General features: G+C 39.1%; 2 protein-coding genes across 6 annotated transcripts; both read left to right on the top strand.

The window, feature by feature from the left end:
* The first annotated feature begins 1449 nt into the window (after nucleotides 1–1449).
* LOC103424257 (replication protein A 14 kDa subunit B) lies at nucleotides 1450–12181 on the top strand. Of its 3 annotated transcripts, none has more exons than XM_070812014.1 (3): nucleotides 1450–1671; nucleotides 11049–11307; nucleotides 11893–12181. In XM_070812014.1, the coding sequence occupies exons 1-3, from the start codon at nucleotides 1633–1635 to the stop codon at nucleotides 11955–11957; spliced, it is 363 nt and encodes a 120-aa protein (XP_070668115.1). In that variant the 5' UTR covers nucleotides 1450–1632; the 3' UTR covers nucleotides 11958–12181. The 3 variants fall into 3 exon arrangements, with proteins under 3 accessions (XP_070668115.1, XP_070668116.1, XP_008360565.1); XM_070812015.1 differs by having other exon boundaries at nucleotides 1488–1601; XM_008362343.4 differs by lacking the exon at nucleotides 1450–1671 and adding an exon at nucleotides 9807–10140.
* Nucleotides 12182–13062: 881 nt separating this feature from the next.
* LOC103454010 (heterogeneous nuclear ribonucleoprotein Q-like) lies at nucleotides 13063–18470 on the top strand. 3 transcript variants are annotated; one of them, XM_008393598.4, is made up of 9 exons: nucleotides 13063–13268; nucleotides 14335–14800; nucleotides 14876–14992; nucleotides 15207–15347; nucleotides 15515–15688; nucleotides 17028–17235; nucleotides 17324–17505; nucleotides 17805–17890; nucleotides 18095–18470. In XM_008393598.4, exons 2-9 carry the CDS (start codon nucleotides 14369–14371, stop codon nucleotides 18228–18230), a joined length of 1476 nt encoding a protein of 491 aa, XP_008391820.3. In that variant the 5' UTR covers nucleotides 13063–13268; nucleotides 14335–14368; the 3' UTR covers nucleotides 18231–18470. The 3 variants fall into 3 exon arrangements, with proteins under 3 accessions (XP_008391820.3, XP_028948503.2, XP_070668114.1); XM_029092670.2 differs by having other exon boundaries at nucleotides 13125–13268; nucleotides 14220–14800; XM_070812013.1 differs by having other exon boundaries at nucleotides 13125–13268; nucleotides 13989–14800.
* Nucleotides 18471–18732: the final 262 nt, after the last annotated feature.

Genomic DNA, 18732 nt, shown 5'->3' with positions numbered 1-18732 from the left:
TAGCTCTTTTTTTTTTCTTCGTCTTTTTTTATTTATTTATTTTTTTTATAAAATTCTTTTGAGCATGATGTTGATGTTCTTGATCTAAGTAATTCTTTTAAAATAATTTCATGTTGATTCTGTTTATATTAGGGTTTACTTATGTTTTTTTTTTTTCGAAATCGAAAGCGAATTTTACCCAAAAAAGAAAATATTCAAATGATTTCAATTTAACATCCACATGAAAGTGATGAGGTCAGAAGAATGCCGGAAAAGCAAATTAATATAAATTTTCTTTTGAAATGTTATAAGAAATGTATGTACAACATGCATTTTTGCAACAAGATTTTGGGCTTGTTTGGGATTTTGTTACGGAATGGCTAAAAGTTTTTTATGATGCGAAAAGCACTTCTAACTTCGTTTTGGGTGGAAACCGCCTTCTGACTCTTTAGTGGTTTTTGAAGAATCACCTGCTCTTGAGGAAACACTTCCAAGTGCTTAGTTTTTCAATAATTCTTTTTTATATGTTTATAATAAAAGCACTTCTAACAGAAGCGTCGAGGAGAAGTGCTCTCAAACGAATTAGGGTTTCCAAGATTGAACAAATTGGTTCCACAGTTGATTGGATCTTCTCAAGAAATTGATTATCTGATCTAATCATGTTAGTTTTCAAATGTAGGGATTTAAGCCTATAGAAACCGATAAAAAAATAGATAAAATTGAATTGCATTTGATTTGTGGGTTTGAGTGAATTGATTCAAAATGAAATTTCAAATCGTTTGATATTACTAAAAATAAATTGGTAAACAAGATTCATGAAATCAAGTAATTAGGACTAATTTGATAGGGATATATGTGCTTACCTCAAGGATTATTCAACACCGAACGCCTCATTTCAAACTTGCAAAACACATGAAACGTCAAAAGTTTAGTCAGAAGCACATTGCAAAGCTGGGAAGAAAAAGAATCTTAAGTAATGAATAAGGTGACAAAATGAGTCGGGATTATGATATATAAGAGTTTGATACGTCCAATTAACCAAACGAATCAAAGGTGAAAAGGCAAATGACAATGAGAGAAGATAATTATCTTTTAAAATTTTAAAAAGGGAAAGTTGTGTTATTACCTTTTTAATTAGTAAAATTCTTTTGCTAGTTATTCTTTTGCTTTTTTTTTTCTATAGTCAAGGACTCAAAGTGGGGTGAGACTACAGTATGTGTCGGTCCCAGTTTCCACCTAATTTCTCTTAAGGGTGGACGCATGGTCAAGAGACCGTAAAAAATAAGGAAAACTAATGAAAATAATTTAAAAATTTTGAGTTTTAATGATAAGGACAAAATAAAAGGTAAAGTGAATAGTATCATGATTGATTTTTTAGAATAAAAATGTGATTTTTCGTTAAAGTGAACAGTATCGTAAGTTTTTCGTTAAAATCCTCTAAAAAAATATCTTGAACCGTGTTTCTGACGTATTGAAAAGTTTCTCGGGTTCACTCCAATAAAATACCCTTTCATCATTTCACTTTTGCCACTCTTGGAATCCTGCCCTTTCTGTCGCTCAACCTTCCAAACCTACTTCTCTCATTCGACGCAATTCTCCAGCCGATCCGTTCCCGCCGTCAAGTAAGATGTCAAACCCCTAGCTGTCTCTCGAATGCAAAGCGCACTGTTTGGCTCTCACAGAGAAACTGCAGTAAGGGAAAGTTAATTTCTCCTTCAATTTTGTTTCTTAGTAACCAAACGCAACGATTAAATGTGCTTTTATTTTTGTTTGATTTTCTATTAATTTTTGGTGTAAATTTTGTTTTGTTGTGAATTTCCCTTGCGATTGTTGTTTCAAGTGCTGATTTGCTGCATTGAGTTTGCTTTTGCTCTTTTTTTATGAAACTCAATTGAGCAGGGTGTTGATGTTCTTAATCTCAGTAATTCTTTTAAAATTATTTCATGTTAAATCTGTTTATATTAGGGTTTACTGTTTGTTTTTCGAAATCGATAAACTACGGCCCAATATCAGAGATCCAATAACTTTTGAATATCTATGATGGAAGTTCGCTAGACGACACTCAAACCTCAAAAACTATTCCCTATTCGTTTCCGTTCGTTGGGTTCGAGCTAAGTAAGAAAGCTCAGAGCTCCGAATTAGGATTTCCGAGATTGAACAAATTGGTTCCACAGTTGAATTAATTGTTCGAAGCACCGGCTCAGTTACTTCCTCTCTATCAAATTTACATTGTTTTTCATTAGATTTTTTCTCCAATTTTTATATATTTTAGGGGATTATTTTCGCTGAAATATTCAATTTGTTGTTCTAGTTTTCTAATTTGGATCCCTAAAAATGCAAATTAATGGCTTTTGTTCACTTGGGTAGTGTTATTTTGTGTAGAAATATAAAGGGGGAATCCGAAAGTAAAAAAAAATTCCGAGAAAGGGTTGGAATCGAAAAGAATCAAATGTTTGGTTGGTTGGCTAGGTTTGGGGAAATTGGGGACACTTTTGGGGTGGTTGGTACTGTTTAAAAGTTCTAGAACTTGAGGCATTTAGTTGGTTTTTAATTGGATGGGATTGAGCAAGGGGCTCTGTAGCTTAGTCGGTTAATAGCATTCGCCCTTGAGCCTGAGATCCCGAGTTCAATGCCTCAATCGCCAAATATCGCTTGTATGGAATTAAAAAAAAAGGTTGAGATTTGGTTTCATCATTTTCTCAAGCTTTAGTTCAGTATAATCTTGCTTTGTTAATATATAAGTGTGGATTTTAATCGAAGGAAATGATAGAATCGAAAATTTTCAATGTTTTGTAAAATGTCAACCTCATACTGTTTCAGCTGTGATGTTCAATATGTTATCGTATATATGATTTCTGCTATATTTTGTTTGATTTCTGCTATATTTTGTTTGATTTCAACGTATTAGGTTGGGGTAGTGTTCCCTGAAGTCTTCCTCACTCGAAAAATTAAGGGAACACTACCCCAACCTACATGCTCCACTCAGAAAGCTTCAACATACAAGCTTCAACAAAAGAAAATTCAAAGAACTTAGCGAAGAAGGCTTTGGTGTATTTAACACAATACGTTGAAATGAAGGAAAACTTATTTATTGATATCCCCGATAAGCTACAAATATGTACATATACATGAGTCAAAATAAACAAACAAGATGGAGCCTTCACAAAGGTTGCTTAGGAGAAGTCTCAGCAGTCGGTAGAGCCCCAGAAAGAGAAGGCATCGGAGGGGGATCATTCGGAGCCTCAGTACTGGACAGAACCCTAGAAGGAGGAGGCATCAGAGGTTGATCATTTGGAGCTTCATTACGCGGTACAGCCCCAGAAGACGAAGGCAATAAATGCCTTTGGAACAAACCCACAAATCTCTGATGATCAAATAAAACCTGACCATCAGTTTCCTTCATCTGGTCAAGCTTCCTCTTCATGTTTGTAGCATAGTCATGTGCGAGCCAGTGCAACTGTTTATTCTCATGCTTGAGCCCTCTAATCTCCTGTTTGAGACTCATCACTTCGGCCGCCAATGATTCAACTTGGCGGGTTCGAGCAAATAGGCGTTGGGCCATATTAGACACAGAACCTGCACACTGAACACTGAGAGCCAGTGAATCCTTAACAGCTAACTCATCAGACCGTTTGGAAAGTAGTCTGTTATCTTTGGGAGTGAGAAGGTTCCTGGCCACCACCGCAGCGGTCATATCATTCTTCATCACGGAATCCCCAACGGTAAGAGGACCAGTAGGGGAGACGAAGGATGGGCGCCATATGTTGTCTGGAGAAGGCGGGGCTGCCTCTTCAACAAGGTTCAAGTTAAAACGACGGTCGGAGGGGCCAGACATTTTTCAAAGGTATTGAAGAGAGAAGAGGTCGGACAAATCAAGATCTTAGAAGTGCAAGAATGGAGCTTCTACTGGTGGAGATTCAAGTGTGCTTTGGAACTTAATGCCAGCCCCTATAAAAAGCTGCACTCGACGGAGCTTCAGACATCGAAGAGGCGCCTGCTCAGAAATCGAAGAGGCGTTTGCTTTCTCAAAAGCTGGGCTGCTTAGAGACCACGAGGGTTGATCTCATAAATCGAAGAGGTGTTTGCTTTCTCAAAAGTTGGGCTGCTCAAAGACCACGAAAGTCGATCTCAGAAATCGAAGAGGCGCTCGCTTCCTCAAAAGCTGGGCTCCTCAGAGACCACGAGGGCCGATCTCAGAAATCGAAGAGGCACCTACTTTTCCAGCCTTGTCAGCACCTGTCACACGCACACTCAGCTTTGCGGAAATTATGGGTATTCTGTCGAAGACTTCTGGGGAAGTAGAAAACACATGAATCTTACTGTCCAATCACCCACTTCCCACACGCAGCAATAGCTCATGGGTACCACAGATAACTTTGCCAAAGTTCTCTGCCAAAGTTGAGCACGTGAAGCTTGCAGCTCCCACTACATCGCTCTGACCAAGAAGGGTAAAAGAATAGCAAAGAAACAGCACTAACAAAGTTTAGACCCATAAATTTTGAAGGTCTAGCTACCATATTATTACCCACAAGGGTAAAGGAACAGTACCACTGTTGGATAATTGGAAAGTCCCTGTGTGTCAACCTCTGTGCCTCGTGGCAAGGTAGACTAGCAAACATGCCCAACCTTTACTCACATTCGAGAAAACACTCCCAATAAGATTGCTTGCTCCAAAATCGAAGAGGCACCGTCCTCCGAATCTCGAGAGCCAGACTCCCAACATGACTACTTTCTCAAAAATCGAAGAGAGGGTAAAGGAACAGTACCATTGCTGGATAATTGGAAAGTCCCTGTGTGTCAACCTCTGTGCTTCGTGGCAAGGTAGACTAGCAAACATGCCCAACCTTTACTCACATTCGAGAAAACACTCCCAACAAGATTGCTTGCTCTAAAATCGAAGAGGCACCGCCCTCCGAATCTCGAGAGCCAGACTCCCAACATGATTACTTTCTCAAAAATCGAAGAGACACTGCTCCCCGAATCTCGAGAGCCAGACCCCCAACATAATTGCTTTCTCAAAAATCGAAGAGGCGCTCGCTTTCTCAAAAGCTGGGCTGCTCAGAGACCACGAGGGCCGATCTCAGAAATCAAAGAGGCACCTTCTTTTCTAGCCTTGTCAGCACCTGTCACACGCACACTCAGCTTTGCGGAAATTATGGGCATTCTGTCGAAGACTTCTGGTGAAGTAGAAAGCACATGAATCTTACTGTTCAATCACCCACTTCCCACACGCAACAATAGCTCATGGGTACCACAGATAACTTTGTCAAAGTCTCTGCCAAAGTTGAGCACGTGAAGCTTGCAGCTCCCACTACATCGTTCTGACCAAGAAAGGTAAAAGAATAGCAAAGAAACAGCACTCACAAAGTTTAGACACATAAATTTTGAAGGTCTAGCTACCATATTATTACCCACAAGGGTAAAGGAACAGTACTACTGCTGGATAATTGGAAAGTCCCTGTGTGTCAACCTCCGTGCTTCGTGGCAAGGTAGACTAGCAAACATGCCCATCCTTTACTCACATCCGAGAAAACACTCCCAACAAGATTGCTTACTCCAAAATCGAAGAGGCACCGCCTTCCGAATCTCGAGAGCCAGACTCCCAACATGATTACTTTCTCAAAAATCGAAGAGACTGCTCCCCGAATCTCGAGAGCCAGACCCCCACCATGATTGCTTTCTCAAAAATCGAAGAAGCATCGTTCTCCGAATCTCGAGAGCCAGATACCACATACCACTTTTTCAAAGTGCTCTGACAGAGTTAAAACATGTGAAGCTGGCAGCTCCCACTACCGTGCTATGACCAAGCAGGGTAAAGGAATAGCATTACTACTTGTTGTTAGGGAGACTCCTATATATGTCGACCTCCATCCCCAACGGACAGGCAGACCTGCAAAAATGCTCAACCCTTCCTCATATCTGAGAGGGCACTCCCAACGAAGCCTTTCGAAATATTCAGCTTTCTTTCCCCCTGATAATACCTCTGCAAACAAGCTATACTAGAGCAAGAATATCTCATATCATCAGGGTTAAAAGCAAGAGTATCCCATATCATGCTTTTTCCCTGTCTTTTCCTTTGGCCTTGTTTTTACCTGCAAGACAAGGAGAAAGAGAGCAATCAGTCAGCACTCGAAATCAAGCTCCCAGCCAGGAACTGACAGCCTGGAACCCTTACCTGATTACTTACCTGGCATTGCTCTCGAGTACTCATCTTCAACATCTTATGTTGCCAGGGAAGATACCGCATCTGCTTGAGGAACAGATAGGGCAAGTGCGAAGGATACAAGGAAGCATGTGGAGACAAGCGTAACAGCACACGTGCCGATCCATCCATTACTCTGTCAAAAGCAAAAGTATCCCATATCAGCAGGGTCGAACTTACTCTAGATTTGATGGACTTGTTTTGACCCTCAAATTCTTCAGTCGGCCTTATACTCTGGAGGAAACCAGAAAACCCTCCAGCTCAGTTCAAGAATAAGCCTGTGGAAAGTTACTTCTTCAAAAGCAAAAGTATCCCATATCATCTCTTCTCATTTTTCTTCTCTTTATCCTTCATGCTGCTGCAAGATGGGGAGAAGGTGAACAATCAGCCGGAGCTCTGATTGCTTACCTTGTCTGTCACCTCTTTCAGCAAATCCCCTAGCTCGGCGACTTGGGGGACTCCTACTACATGGTTTGTATCGCGCTTGACCAAGCCTGAAACTACAAGTAAGCTTCAAGTGAAATTGATACATTACCTTGTGCATCTTCACCAGTTAAAGATACCACCCCTGGATGGAGGAAGAGTACTTCCAGAGAAGCTGCCACATCTACCTATGAGACAGATAAGGCAAGTCGATACCACACTCCGATACTTAGAAGTTTCGTGATTACGAGATCATTCTCCCACAATATTTCCTAATGTCATTTGTACTCTAATGTCATTTGTACTAAATCATTCACTTGTACTCACTAAAGGAGAGCTTGAACCTATGTACTTGTGTAAACCCTTCACAATTAATGAGAACTCTTCTATTCCGTGGACGTAGCCAATCTGGGTGAACCACGTACATCTTGTGTTTGCTTTCCTATCTCTATCCATTTATATACTTATCCACACTAATGACCGGAGCAATTTAGCGAAGATCACAAAAAGCGACCGTTTTCGCTACCTAGGATCTATCTTACAAGAGAACGGAGAATTAGATGAAGATCTCAACCATAGAATACGAGCTGGATGGATGAAGTGTAAGAGTGCATCCAGCATGTTGTGTGACCGTCGTAGGCCACTGAAGCTCAAGGGAAAATTTTATAAGACGGCAATAAGGCCAGCGATGTTGTATGGCACAGAATGTCGGGCGGTGAAACATCAACACGTACACAAAATGGGTGTAGCAGAGATGAGGATGCTTCGTGGGATGTGTGGGCACACGAGAAAGGATAAGATTGAGAATGAGGATATCCGAGGTAAAGTAGGAGTAGCCGAAATTGAAGGAAAGATGAGAGAAAATCGGTTCCGGTGATTTGGACATGTGCAAAGAAGGCCGACTGACGCTCCGGTTCGAAGATGTGACTACGGGACAGAGGTTCAGGGCCGAAGGGGTAGAGGAAGACCTAGGAAAACTTTGGAAGAGACTCTAAGAAAAGGCTTAGAGTACTTGGATCTAACGGAGGACATGACACAAAACCGAGCGCAATGGCGTTCTAGGATTCATATAACCGACCCCACTTAGTGGGAAAAGGCTTTGTTGTTGTTGTTGTTGTTGTTGTTGTTTGGGCATGAAACTCTCCAGATAGATATTTAAACAATTACACCATCCATTTACTATCGAATGTCGATATCTAAATATTCTAGAAATTCACTGCTTCATTTTTTATTTCGCCTATTGAGCATCATCATCCCCTTGATAAATCATGCAAAATTCTTCTGTTGCCTATCTTTATTACTATTGTTACTATATAATGACCCCTTAATTGAAAATCATTGGATTTGGAAGTCCTTGAACCCATACCTCATGGCACATATTCTTTCGAAATTCTTTCTCTACAACTTTGTTTGGCCTCTCATGTTGTTTCCACCTTTCCATATCTGTATTATTTCTTCTGTGAATGCTTCTGGCTACTGTGCTTTCTTCACAGTTGCCTTGCAAGCTTGTCATTCTAGATATATAAGTTGTCGAAAACAAGGGCAAATATTTATGGGGATGCATCTGAAAGGCATGTAGAATCTGATGCGCGGGTGGACCTGGATGCAGACAATGATCCTGAGGAAATAATAGAAGAGGATGTTGAGTATAAAGAAGTAGAGGAGGATGAGGAAGTTGAGGTGGAAGAAGAGGAGGATAATGGTCTCTGTCTTGGCATGTCACCCGCGTGCACGTGTCTCTTGGGGGCTTCTGTCGCTCAAGCGCTGAGTTTCACTCGTGCTGGTGGGGTCCACACCATTTTCTGGGTTTTTTTTTTAGGTTTTAGGTTTTAGACCCAAATTAAAACTTGGGCTGGAATGGATTGGGGGTAATAGAAGGGAAATTATAGGTTTTAGGCCATGGGTTGGAGTTGGCCTAAAGGGTGGACGCATGATCATGAAACAGTAAAAAATGTACTGAGTCATGTTTCTGACCTATTGAAAAATTTCTCGGGCTCACTCCAATAAAACCCTTACACACTCCAAAATCCTTTTGCCATTTCACTTTTGCAGCGCTTGGAATCTTGTCCTTTCTTTCGCTTAACCTTCCAAACCTACTTCTCTTTTTCGACGCGATTCTCCGACAATCCGTTCCCGCCGTCGAGTAAGATCTCAAATCCCTAGCTCTCTCTCAAATGCAAAGTGCACTGTTTTGCTTTTATGGAGAAACTGCCAAGAAGGGAAAGTTAATTTCTCATTCAATTTGGTTTCTCAGTAACCAAATGTAGTGCTTAAATGTGCTTTTATTTTGTTTGCTTTTCTATTAGTTTTCAGTGTAAATTTTGTTTTGTTGTCAATTTCGATTTTGATTGTTGTTTCAAGTGCTGATTTGCTGCGTTAAGTTTGCTCTTTTTTTTTTTTTTTTTTTGAAATTTGATTGAGCACTGTGTTGATGTTCTTGATCTAAGTAATTCGTTTAAAATAATTTCATGTTGATTATGTTTATGTTAGGGTTTACTTACGATTTTTTGTTTTTCAAAATCGAAAGAAAATTTTACCCAAAAAAGAAAATATTCAAATGATTTTAGTTTAACATCCACACGAGAGTGACGAAGTAAGAAGAATGCCGGAAAAGCAAAGTAAAATGAATTTTTTTTTTAAATGTTATAAGAAATGTATGTGCAACATGCATTTTTTGCAACAAGATTTTGGGCTTGTTTGGGATTTTGGTACGGAAGGGCTAAAAGTGTTTAATGATGTCAAAAGCACTTCTAACTTCGTTTTGGGTGGAAAATTCCGACTCTTTTGTGGTTATTGAAGAATCACATGCTCTTAAGGAAGCACTTTCCAAGTGCTTAGTTTTTTAATAATTCTTTTTTATATGTTTATAATAAAAGCACTTCTAATAGAAGCGTAGAGGATAAGTGCTCTCAAATATGGGTGGGTTCAAAAAACTGAAAACCGAAAAAAAGACCGAACCAAACACCGAACCGAGAACAAAAAAATCGAACCGAACTGAATTTTTTTGGTTCGATTTCGATTTCAGTGGTCTAGAAACCGAACCGAACCGAATTAATTAAATTAATAATTTCTTTATATTTTATTTATTTAATTATCTGTTTTGGGTATTATTTCCTAAACCTAAATGTGCTAAAGCCCAATGTGTTGCAAAAAATTTTAGCCCAAAATATTAAAAAAAAAGCCTTTTAACTGTTTACCATCTGGGGATTTGCTTCCCGTATTGACCTAACCTCCTGTCCCACTCAACTCATATTTTCCCCCAATTTCCCATCTTTCCTCGACGACATAGCCAACAAATCCAGACGAGACTATCATCGATTCACCACCATCGTCACCCCATCACAGCCGTCGCGACCACAACTCAGTCCTCCCTCTCAAATCTTGATCGTCGATTCTCAGACTCCCTCTCGAATCTCGATAGCTGAGCTTCCTCCTTCAGCTCATGTGAAGTCGACTCCGACCACCACCACCAGCTTCTTCTCTAAACTCCGACACCACCTAACGGTTCTTGTCGAAGCCAAATCTTCAATCAAAAGGTATTCAATTTTAGGGATTTAGGAAGAGTAACTTAGGGTTTTCTAGATTTAGGGATTTTGGGTTATTGATTTGCTGCTAGTGTATGAGTTTCAATATTTAGATTTTGTGCTATTCGTGGAGATGCCATAGAGTTTTCATTCATTCAACATTATATGATCCGAAACATGGGTATTTTTCTCAAAGATCAAAATCGGTTGGAGTGCTGCAGAGAGCAATTAAGTTGAATCAGCTTGATGGTATTTAAAGCATAAATGTATTAGTATTTCATTTTACTTGTTTGATTTTGCGTCAATTGTGTGTTGGATTCATAGCATCATGTAATTTATAGATTTCAAGCATGTTAGCCATCGCGGCTGAATGTATTTGTATAAATTTTAGTGGCTTTGATTCGTTTATGTGATTATGCGTGAATCTATGTTGGAAGAATGATAATCGGAAGGAACATAAATTGGACAGAGACCAAAGAAAGTATGGGTTGCAGATTATGTGTGGAGATGCAAAGAAAGTCTACCACTGGAAAATCTGTGTTTGTTTCTTTCCATCTGATTCAATCCAAGTTTTTAGTTTATTTTTGTTGTGTTGGATAAAAGATTCATGTTCTGAATAAAAATAAAAAATAAAAAATTCATGGAAAAAACCGAGCTGGACTGAAGCCGAACCCAAAAAACCCAAGGAAAAATCGAACCAAACAGTAACTTCGGTTTGGTTTCCGGTTTCGGCCAAAAACCGAACCGAACGGAACCGAACCCACCCCTACTCTCAAACGAGCCCCTTAACTACTTTATAGGAGCTTAGGGGTTTTCTCTGCACCATCTAATTGCAAGGATAGGGTTTTTGCTTTTTGTAAAATTGGAGATTATTTTGCATCATGTCTTCTGAGCAAATAAACCTTTGATTTGATTTGCAGGATATGGATACATCAAATCCTGCAGTTTTTGTCAATGCAGAGTTGTTGCGACTGTATGTTGGAAGGCGGGCTCGGGCACTGATTCAGGTGGTGCGAACTGAGGGTGGAACTGTTATTGGAAAATCTACTGATGGAAAGGAGCTAGTTGTGAAGGGCAACCCGCCGGTTCCTCTTACAAAATTTGTTGAGGTCATAGGCATTGCTGACAGTGATAAGTCCATCCATGCTGAGATATGGAACAACTTTGGAGAGACAATTGGTATGCCTTTTTTTTCCCTATGTTCTTCAATTTCTACGTATGGTTCACACTATTTTGTAATGGCACCTCTTTTGTAATTGTTACTGTCAGAAGTTTATTGTGCTTGGATTTGGGATTGGGTGAAGTTGAATCTGTAGGAAGGGGTTTCAGCTTAAAGTTGCCAGAAAACAGTTCATTTTATTGGCACTTTTAGGAACCCGAAATATACAGTTTCTGCCTAAGTGTTTAAGCAATTAAACTTGCGTGTCAACCATAAAAAGTGAGTTCCCAATTTAATCACGGGTTATGTTAAATCTTCAAACTGGTTATTTTGCTTGAAACTTCTATAGAATGCTTGCGCTACTTGAGCGTCCCAAAAGCCATGTGTTATCAAACTGTGGTGTTTAATCTTTTGGAAGCAATGAGAACTATGTTCAGATTCTTCAGAATTGGTTATATCAATAAGAAACCCAAAACGTAACCCTTCTTTGGTTTTCATATCAGTGTTCATCTTATTGGTCTATTTAGTGCTTAATTGTTTGGGTAGTAGTCCATGTTATTTTGCTGGTTCTGATATAATTCAATTTTTTCTTATCCTACTGGCAGACACATCTTCTTACAATCAGCTCTGTCAGCTTGCAAATGGAGAATATAAACAGTTGTTCATCTGAGTTACAACAAGATTGCGTTGTAAGCGGGAAAGGGCTTCCTTTTAATGTAGTTGGTCACGTAGTTTTAGTACTATCTATGGCAGTTTTTCGAATTTTATGGCAGTGAAGTGATTAAGATCTTGGCTATTCGACATTTGCAGAAGTCTCAAATATTCAAACCTTTTGAATGTACCTGCAATCTATTTTGCTAAACCTTCAAAGTTCATGCGACTCATTATCCGCGAGATTGCTGTGTTTGAGTTTTTTATTTCATGTTTTGCAGATCCAATGCTTTTGCCCTTCATTTTTTACTTCGACTTCATATTTTTCGATGCCTTGAGCGGTAAATTTGCCTGATCTGTGCCAGAAAAATGGGAGCTGGGTTGTCTAATTGATCGAGGACTTGGTAGTTTCTGTGTTATTCATTTCATTTGTGAATCCGTGATCATTTCTGATGGAAAATGATTTAGGCTGATCCATTCGTGTTGAGGGGATTATATGCCCGGAATTCTAACATCATGATAGAACTCGTTTGAATATGTTTTTAAAATGACTGAAAGCGTTTTTAGCGAAAATGTTCTTGGGAATTAGAAAACTTGAATTGCTTTTTGCAAGAAGCAATAGTTATGTGCTTCATGCAGAAAGCACTTCAAAATGTTTTTTTTTCCAGAATCAATTGCATTATTACTAAAGGATTAGTACCAAAAATACTTCCACGAGAAGTGTTTTCAACTATTTTAAAAACACTTCCAAACGAGTTCTTAGACAACGTCCTTGTGCATAGTACGGGTGTTATTGATTTGTTGTCAATCTAAACTGCAAAACAAATAATAAATGGATAATATTTGCATTCCTATGGAACAATATGTTATCCCACCTTTTGCGTATAACATATCTTTACTACAGAAATTATATAATTGCATCGTTTAATTTCTTTATCTTAATTTAATTTTTATTCCTAAAAAAATATAATCCTTCAAATCAGAAATCGTTTAATCATTTAAATGTAATGATAGGTCTTCGTAAGGGAGGAGAGAGAAGGCTTCGGTGTGAAATAATGGGCTGGAAGCCCAAAAGTTGTCCATGTCACAAAATTTACGGGCCGAAACCCAAAAATGCGGCCCAATATCAAAAGATCACATGGTCCAATAACTTTTGAATATCTACGTCGGTAGCTCGCAAGACGACACGCAAACCTCAAAAGCTATTCCCTTTTCGTTTTCGTTGGTTGGGTTCGAGCCTAGTAAAAAAGCTCAGAGCACCGAATTAGGGTTTCCGAGATTGAACAAATTGGTCCCACAGTTGAATTAACTGTTCGAAGCACCGGCTCAGGTACTTCCTCTCTTTCCAATTTTACATTGTTTTTCATTGGATTTTTTCTCCAATTTTTATATATTTTTGGGGATTATTTTCGTTGAAATATTCAATTTTCTGTTCTAGTTTCATAATATGGATCTCTGAAATGCAAATTAATGGTTTTTGTTCACTTGGGTAGTGTTATTTTGTGTAGAAATGTAAAGGGGGAATCCGAAAGTAAAAAAAATTCGGAGAAAGGGTTGGAATCGAAACGAATCAAATGTTTGGTTGGTTGGCTAGGTTTGGGGAAATTGGGGTCACTTTTGGGGTGGTTGGTATTGTTTACAAGTTCTAGAATTTGAGGCATTTAGTTGGTTTTTAATTGGATGGGATTGAGCAAGGGGCTCTGTAGCTCAGTCGGTTAATAGCATTCGCCCTTGAGCCTGAGGTCCCGAGTTGAATTCCCCAGTCGCCTAATGTCGCTTGTATAGAATGAAAAAAGGGATGGGATTTGGTTCCATCCTTTTCTCAAGCTTCAGTTCAGTATAATCTTGCTTTATTAATATCTAAATGCGGTTTTTAATCAAAGCGAATGCTCGAAAATTTTCAATTCTTCGTAACATGTCAGCCCCATACTGTTTCAGCTGTGATGTTCAATATGTTATCATATCTATGATTTCTGCTATATGTTGTTTGATTTCTTATTCATATTTTTTCCTTTTTATTTTTTGTCTCTTTGGGCATGAAACTCTCCAGATAGATATTTAAACAATTACACCATCCATTTACTGTCGAATGTCGATATCTAAATATTCGAGAAATTCACTGCTTCATTGTTTATTTCGCCTGCTGAGCATCATCATCCCCTTGATAAATCATGCAGAATTCTTCTGTTGCCTGTCTCTATTACTATTGTTACTTTATAATGACCCCTTAATTGAAAATCATTGACTTTGGAAGTCCTTGAACCCATACCTCATGGCACAGATTCTTTCGAAATTCTTTCTCTGCAACTTCGTTTGGCCTCTCATGTTGTTTCCACCTTTCCATATCTGTATTCTTTCTTCTGGGAATGCTTCTGGCTACTGTGCTTTCTTCACAGTTGCCTTGCAAGCTTGTCATTCTAGATATATAAGATGCCGAAAACAAGGACAAATTCTGGGGATGCATCTGAAAGGCATGTAGAATCTGATGAGCGGGTGGACCTGGATGGAGACAATGATCCTGAGGAAACAATAGAAGAGGAGGTTGAGTATGAAGAAGTAGAGGAGGAGGAGGAAGTTGAGGTGGAAGAAGAGGAGGAAGAGGAAGAAGAAGATCCAGAAGAGGAGGTTGAGGAAGAGGAAGAAAATAAGCAACCTGCTACAAAATCTGATGGACAGAAAAGCTCAGATGGTGATGAAGAGATGACAGTTGCTGGTGCAGAGGATGAGGAGGAGAGAACGAAGCATGCTGAGCTTCTTGCACGGCCTCCACATGGGTCAGAGGTGTATCTTGGTGGCATTCCTCATGATGCATCCGAAGAGGATTTGAGGGGATTTTGTGAATCTATTGGGGAAGTGACTGAGGTAAGACATGTTGATTGTAAAGCTCTGTGCGCATCTTTTACATTTACGCTCATAGAAATCTATATATGTTCACAGGTTAGAATAATGAAGGGAAAAGATTCAGGTGAGGCCAAAGGTTATGCTTTTGTAACCTTCAGAAACAAGGAATTGGCTTCTAAGGCCATCGAGGAACTGAATAATTCGGAGTTAAAGGTAATCTGAACTCACTTTTGGTCACTTATTTTCCCCTAGCTTTGCTTTTGTAAATTATCAACTCAGGTTTGTGGCGCTAATAATTTCTGCATCCACTTTCTTTCACACTTTTCTTTTTGAGATAAATTATTTGGTTTCCTTATCTATAATGGAAAGTAGAACTAAGGTTTACGTTTCTTGCAACACTAACTTTTCTGCTGGCTTCCTTTTCTAGGGAAAAAGGATTAAATGTTCAACATCTCAAGCCAAGCATAGGTTGTTCATCGGAAATGTTCCAAGAAGTTGGGGAGAGGAAGATATGAAGAGGGCTGTAACAGATATTGGCCCAGGAGTCATTTCTGTGGAATTGTTGAAGGTTTGAGATATATTCTTTAATCTTTTGTTTTGCTTATTTTTGTTTCGTTCTATATTTCATTTTAGTTAACCCCGGTTTCCTATCATTTCCAGATCCTAACTGTCTTCTTGACGATTTTCCTTGTTTCTTGATCTAATTCAGTTTTCCGTTGAATCTTCTTTATACAGGACCCACAGAATTCCAGCCGAAATCGTGGATTCGCGTTTATTGAGTATTATAATCATGCCTGCGCAGAATACTCAAGACAAAAGATGTCCACCCCAAAATTTAAGCTTGACACAAATGCTCCAACTGTGAGCTGGGCTGATCCTAAAAATACAGAATCCTCTGCTGCTTCTCAGGTTAGCTGTCTCTGCCTTTTTCCACACACAAGTAGGGATGGGCAAAAACCCATCGGTTATGGGTAACCGCGGTTACCCGCCCACTTAAATTTCATAGTTATGGTTATGGGTAACCGTTTAAATAATTAAATGGTTATGGGTATAACCGTTTACCTGTGACATTTAAATGGGCGGTTATGGGTATTAACCGCGGTTATAAATGGGTATCCGTTTACCCGTTTATTTTAATATATGTGAAATTGAAAAAATAAAAAATTAAAACCCTAAACCATTTATTTTAATAAAAGCACTTTTATTAAAAGTGATTATGAATATAAGTGCGTTTTGGTCCAAAACTTTCCTGAGAAAGAGGGAGACAGGTACGAGGCAATCTACAACTTCTACTTCGGAGACTATGGCCATATTTCAGTTTAGGGAGCTTATCTGACATACGAGGACACTTATATGGCCGTGACTGGAGAAGATAGACTCCAATCAATCTCACTTGCTACACTCTTGTGCTTTATGTATAGATACAAAATATATGCACATATATACACTATGGTCCCTTAACAATCCCTTCAAATTAACTTTACCAACTAATAAATCGGTAAACAGTAAAAAAGAAAGAAAGGGTAAATGGGTAAAACAATGGCTCAATGGATAAACAGGTAAACGGTTATGGTTAAATGGGTACGTGGTTATGGGTATGGTTAACCGTTTATAAACGGTTATGGGTATGGGTATGGGTATAACCGTTTAGGCAATTACCCAACGGGTAAACGGTTATGCGGGTATGAGCATAAACGGTTATGGGTAAATAAATGCGGTTACCCGCCCGCTATAACCATTGCCCATCCCTACACACAAGTCTGCTATTGTATAGTTCTGTTTTTGGCTCTCATATATTTTATTTAGGCTCTTATATATATACTTTCTTCCCACAACATTTTATCACGGTTCCTAATTATCTTTCCTGGTTGTGGGAGGTTGCTTCTCGGATGTATATATGCTCGCTTGGTCTTTATACATGGGTGCCTAGGGTTGACCCCTTTAAATTTTATTTGAAAAAGAATAAAGTATATTTAGTTAGATGTATATGGGGATTAATTGGCTTCAGATTACTGTTACATGTTCTCCTTTACAGTTTGAAATTGAAAACAATTTTGAATTGATAATGCTTGCCTTTCGGCTTCCTTTTGCTTTTTCTATCTGAATACTCCAATCCATGATCTCCACTGCACTAGACCTCTTACTTCTATGTGCCACATTACACGTGTAGAGTTCTTTTCCCTTTGTATTATTACATGCACTTGTGGATGTTGCTCAAGTCATGACATCTTTGTTTTGATTGATACAGGTTAAGGCTGTGTATGTCAAAAATTTACCAAAAGACATTACTCAGGATCAGCTGAAGGATCTGTTTGAACATCATGGAAAGATAACAAAGGTGGTTCTCCCGCCCGCCAAAGCGGGACAGGAAAAGAGCAGATTTGGTTTTGTGCACTTTGCGGAAAGGGCATGTGCCATGAAGGCATTGAAGAACACTGAAAAATATGAAATTGATGGTAGCTTTCTTATGCTCTTTTACTATTCTCAGTAGTTAAACCAAAATTTTCAGGAGAGAGTCTTAATTCATAATCTTTTGTTTCATAGGTCAAGTTTTGGAGTGTTCTCTTGCAAAGCCACAATCAGATCAGAAGTCTTCTGGATCATCAAATCATCAGAAGTCGGCCTTACTTCCAACCTACCCACCACGTCTGGGGTATGGCATGATAGGGGGTAGTCCATACGGTGGTGGCTTAGGTGCTGGATACAGCGGTCCGGGATTTGGACAAGTAAGATTTAAATTATAGTGTTATCATGGCATAAAATAAACAAATAGGGCTGTCTGTCTGTTAACTTGATAACATATTGAGCATACAAGGATATTTCGTTTGTCTTGTAATAAAGTAAGTCACAAGTTTAAAGTATCTTTGTTTATGTAACAATTTTGACAGAAGAAACTACACGTCTCTCCTGTGAGACAAACTTCAAAAAGTTAAAAATTGCTCATTTAACTTTCTACGATACTTCCTATGTCTATAGCAAACTCTCTCTGGATATGTTCGCTGATATAGGTCTCAATTTCTTGCAGCCACTGATATATGGTAGGGGACCAACTCCTGCTGGCATGGCAATGATGCCTATGCTTTTGCCTGATGGAAGGATTGGATATGTCCTGTAAGTAACGTTTCTTTTGGTACTTGTTCGCCGCATGTACCATCTCATAGTCGATTTGCGGGCTTGTACAAATCAGTCTTGTATTGTTTGCCTGCTGATCTTGCATTTCAATCCAGCGTCTCTTCCATATGAAATGTACTCTGTTTGTTTCAAGTTCATATTTACTTTGCATCCGAAGTTGAACTTCTGCATTTCTTTTTCTAGGCAACAGCCCGGAGTACAACCACAGACGCCTCCACCGCAGTCCCGAGGTGGAAGAAGCGGTGGCGGTGGCAGCTCAAGTGGTGGAAGGCGAAGCGGTGAGAACAGCCGCGGCCGTCATCGCTACAACCCGTATTAAATTATTGAGTTCTGCCTCTTGTTTCCAGAATGGAAAAGAAGACAGCATATCGGATTGGCAATCAGAACTTTGGGCGTGTGAAGGAATGTACACATTTGGGGTTGTGCAATTCGTTATAAGTTGTAAAACAAAATCAAATGTAGTTGATTCATGTTAAAGAAATAACTGCTTAGAACCGATGTCCGTGCAGTATGCTTAAACTATGTTTACTTAAACTAAGAAATTTGTGCTGTTGAATTTCGTTGCACTTTCGCGTAAAAGAACTGCGGTTTCAAAGACAACCGTGGTTTGATTGCTTTTCGCTTAAGATTCTAGCTCCAGCTTGTCGAATTTCCGGTTGGATTAGATGCTTACGTTCCGAAGAAAACCATGTCAAACAAAACTTAAGGGTAGTAAACTAGCGCCACACCTGCCGAACTCAGCCTTGTGCAACTCAGTTTCCCTAGTGGATTCTGGCGTCCTAAAACATAGAGGTAGGCTAAAGTTTTAAGAACTTAGAAAA

The sequence above is a fragment of the Malus domestica genome, chromosome 14 (genome assembly GCF_042453785.1).
Source record: "Malus domestica chromosome 14, GDT2T_hap1".
Taxonomy (NCBI): Eukaryota; Viridiplantae; Streptophyta; class Magnoliopsida; order Rosales; family Rosaceae; genus Malus; species Malus domestica.
Note: the sequence above shows the minus strand (reverse complement) of the source record. Positions and strands in the feature narration are given on the sequence as shown.

Bases quoted from the DNA above. Each gene is read 5' to 3' on its own strand.
- LOC103424257 (XM_070812014.1), top strand. From the start codon at position 1,633: ATGCAAAGCGCACTGTTTGGCTCTCACAGAGAAACTGCA. The intron at 1,672-11,048 runs GTAAGGGAAAGT...TTTGATTTGCAG, and splicing joins GCTCTCACAGAGAAACTGCA to GATATGGATACATCAAATCC. The intron at 11,308-11,892 runs GTATGCCTTTTT...TCCTACTGGCAG, and splicing joins CAACTTTGGAGAGACAATTG to ACACATCTTCTTACAATCAG.
- LOC103454010 (XM_008393598.4), top strand. From the start codon at position 14,369: ATGCCGAAAACAAGGACAAATTCTGGGGATGCATCTGAAAGGCATGTA. The intron at 14,993-15,206 runs GTAATCTGAACT...TTCCTTTTCTAG, and splicing joins TGAATAATTCGGAGTTAAAG to GGAAAAAGGATTAAATGTTC. The intron at 17,891-18,094 runs GTAAGTAACGTT...TTCTTTTTCTAG, and splicing joins GGAAGGATTGGATATGTCCT to GCAACAGCCCGGAGTACAAC.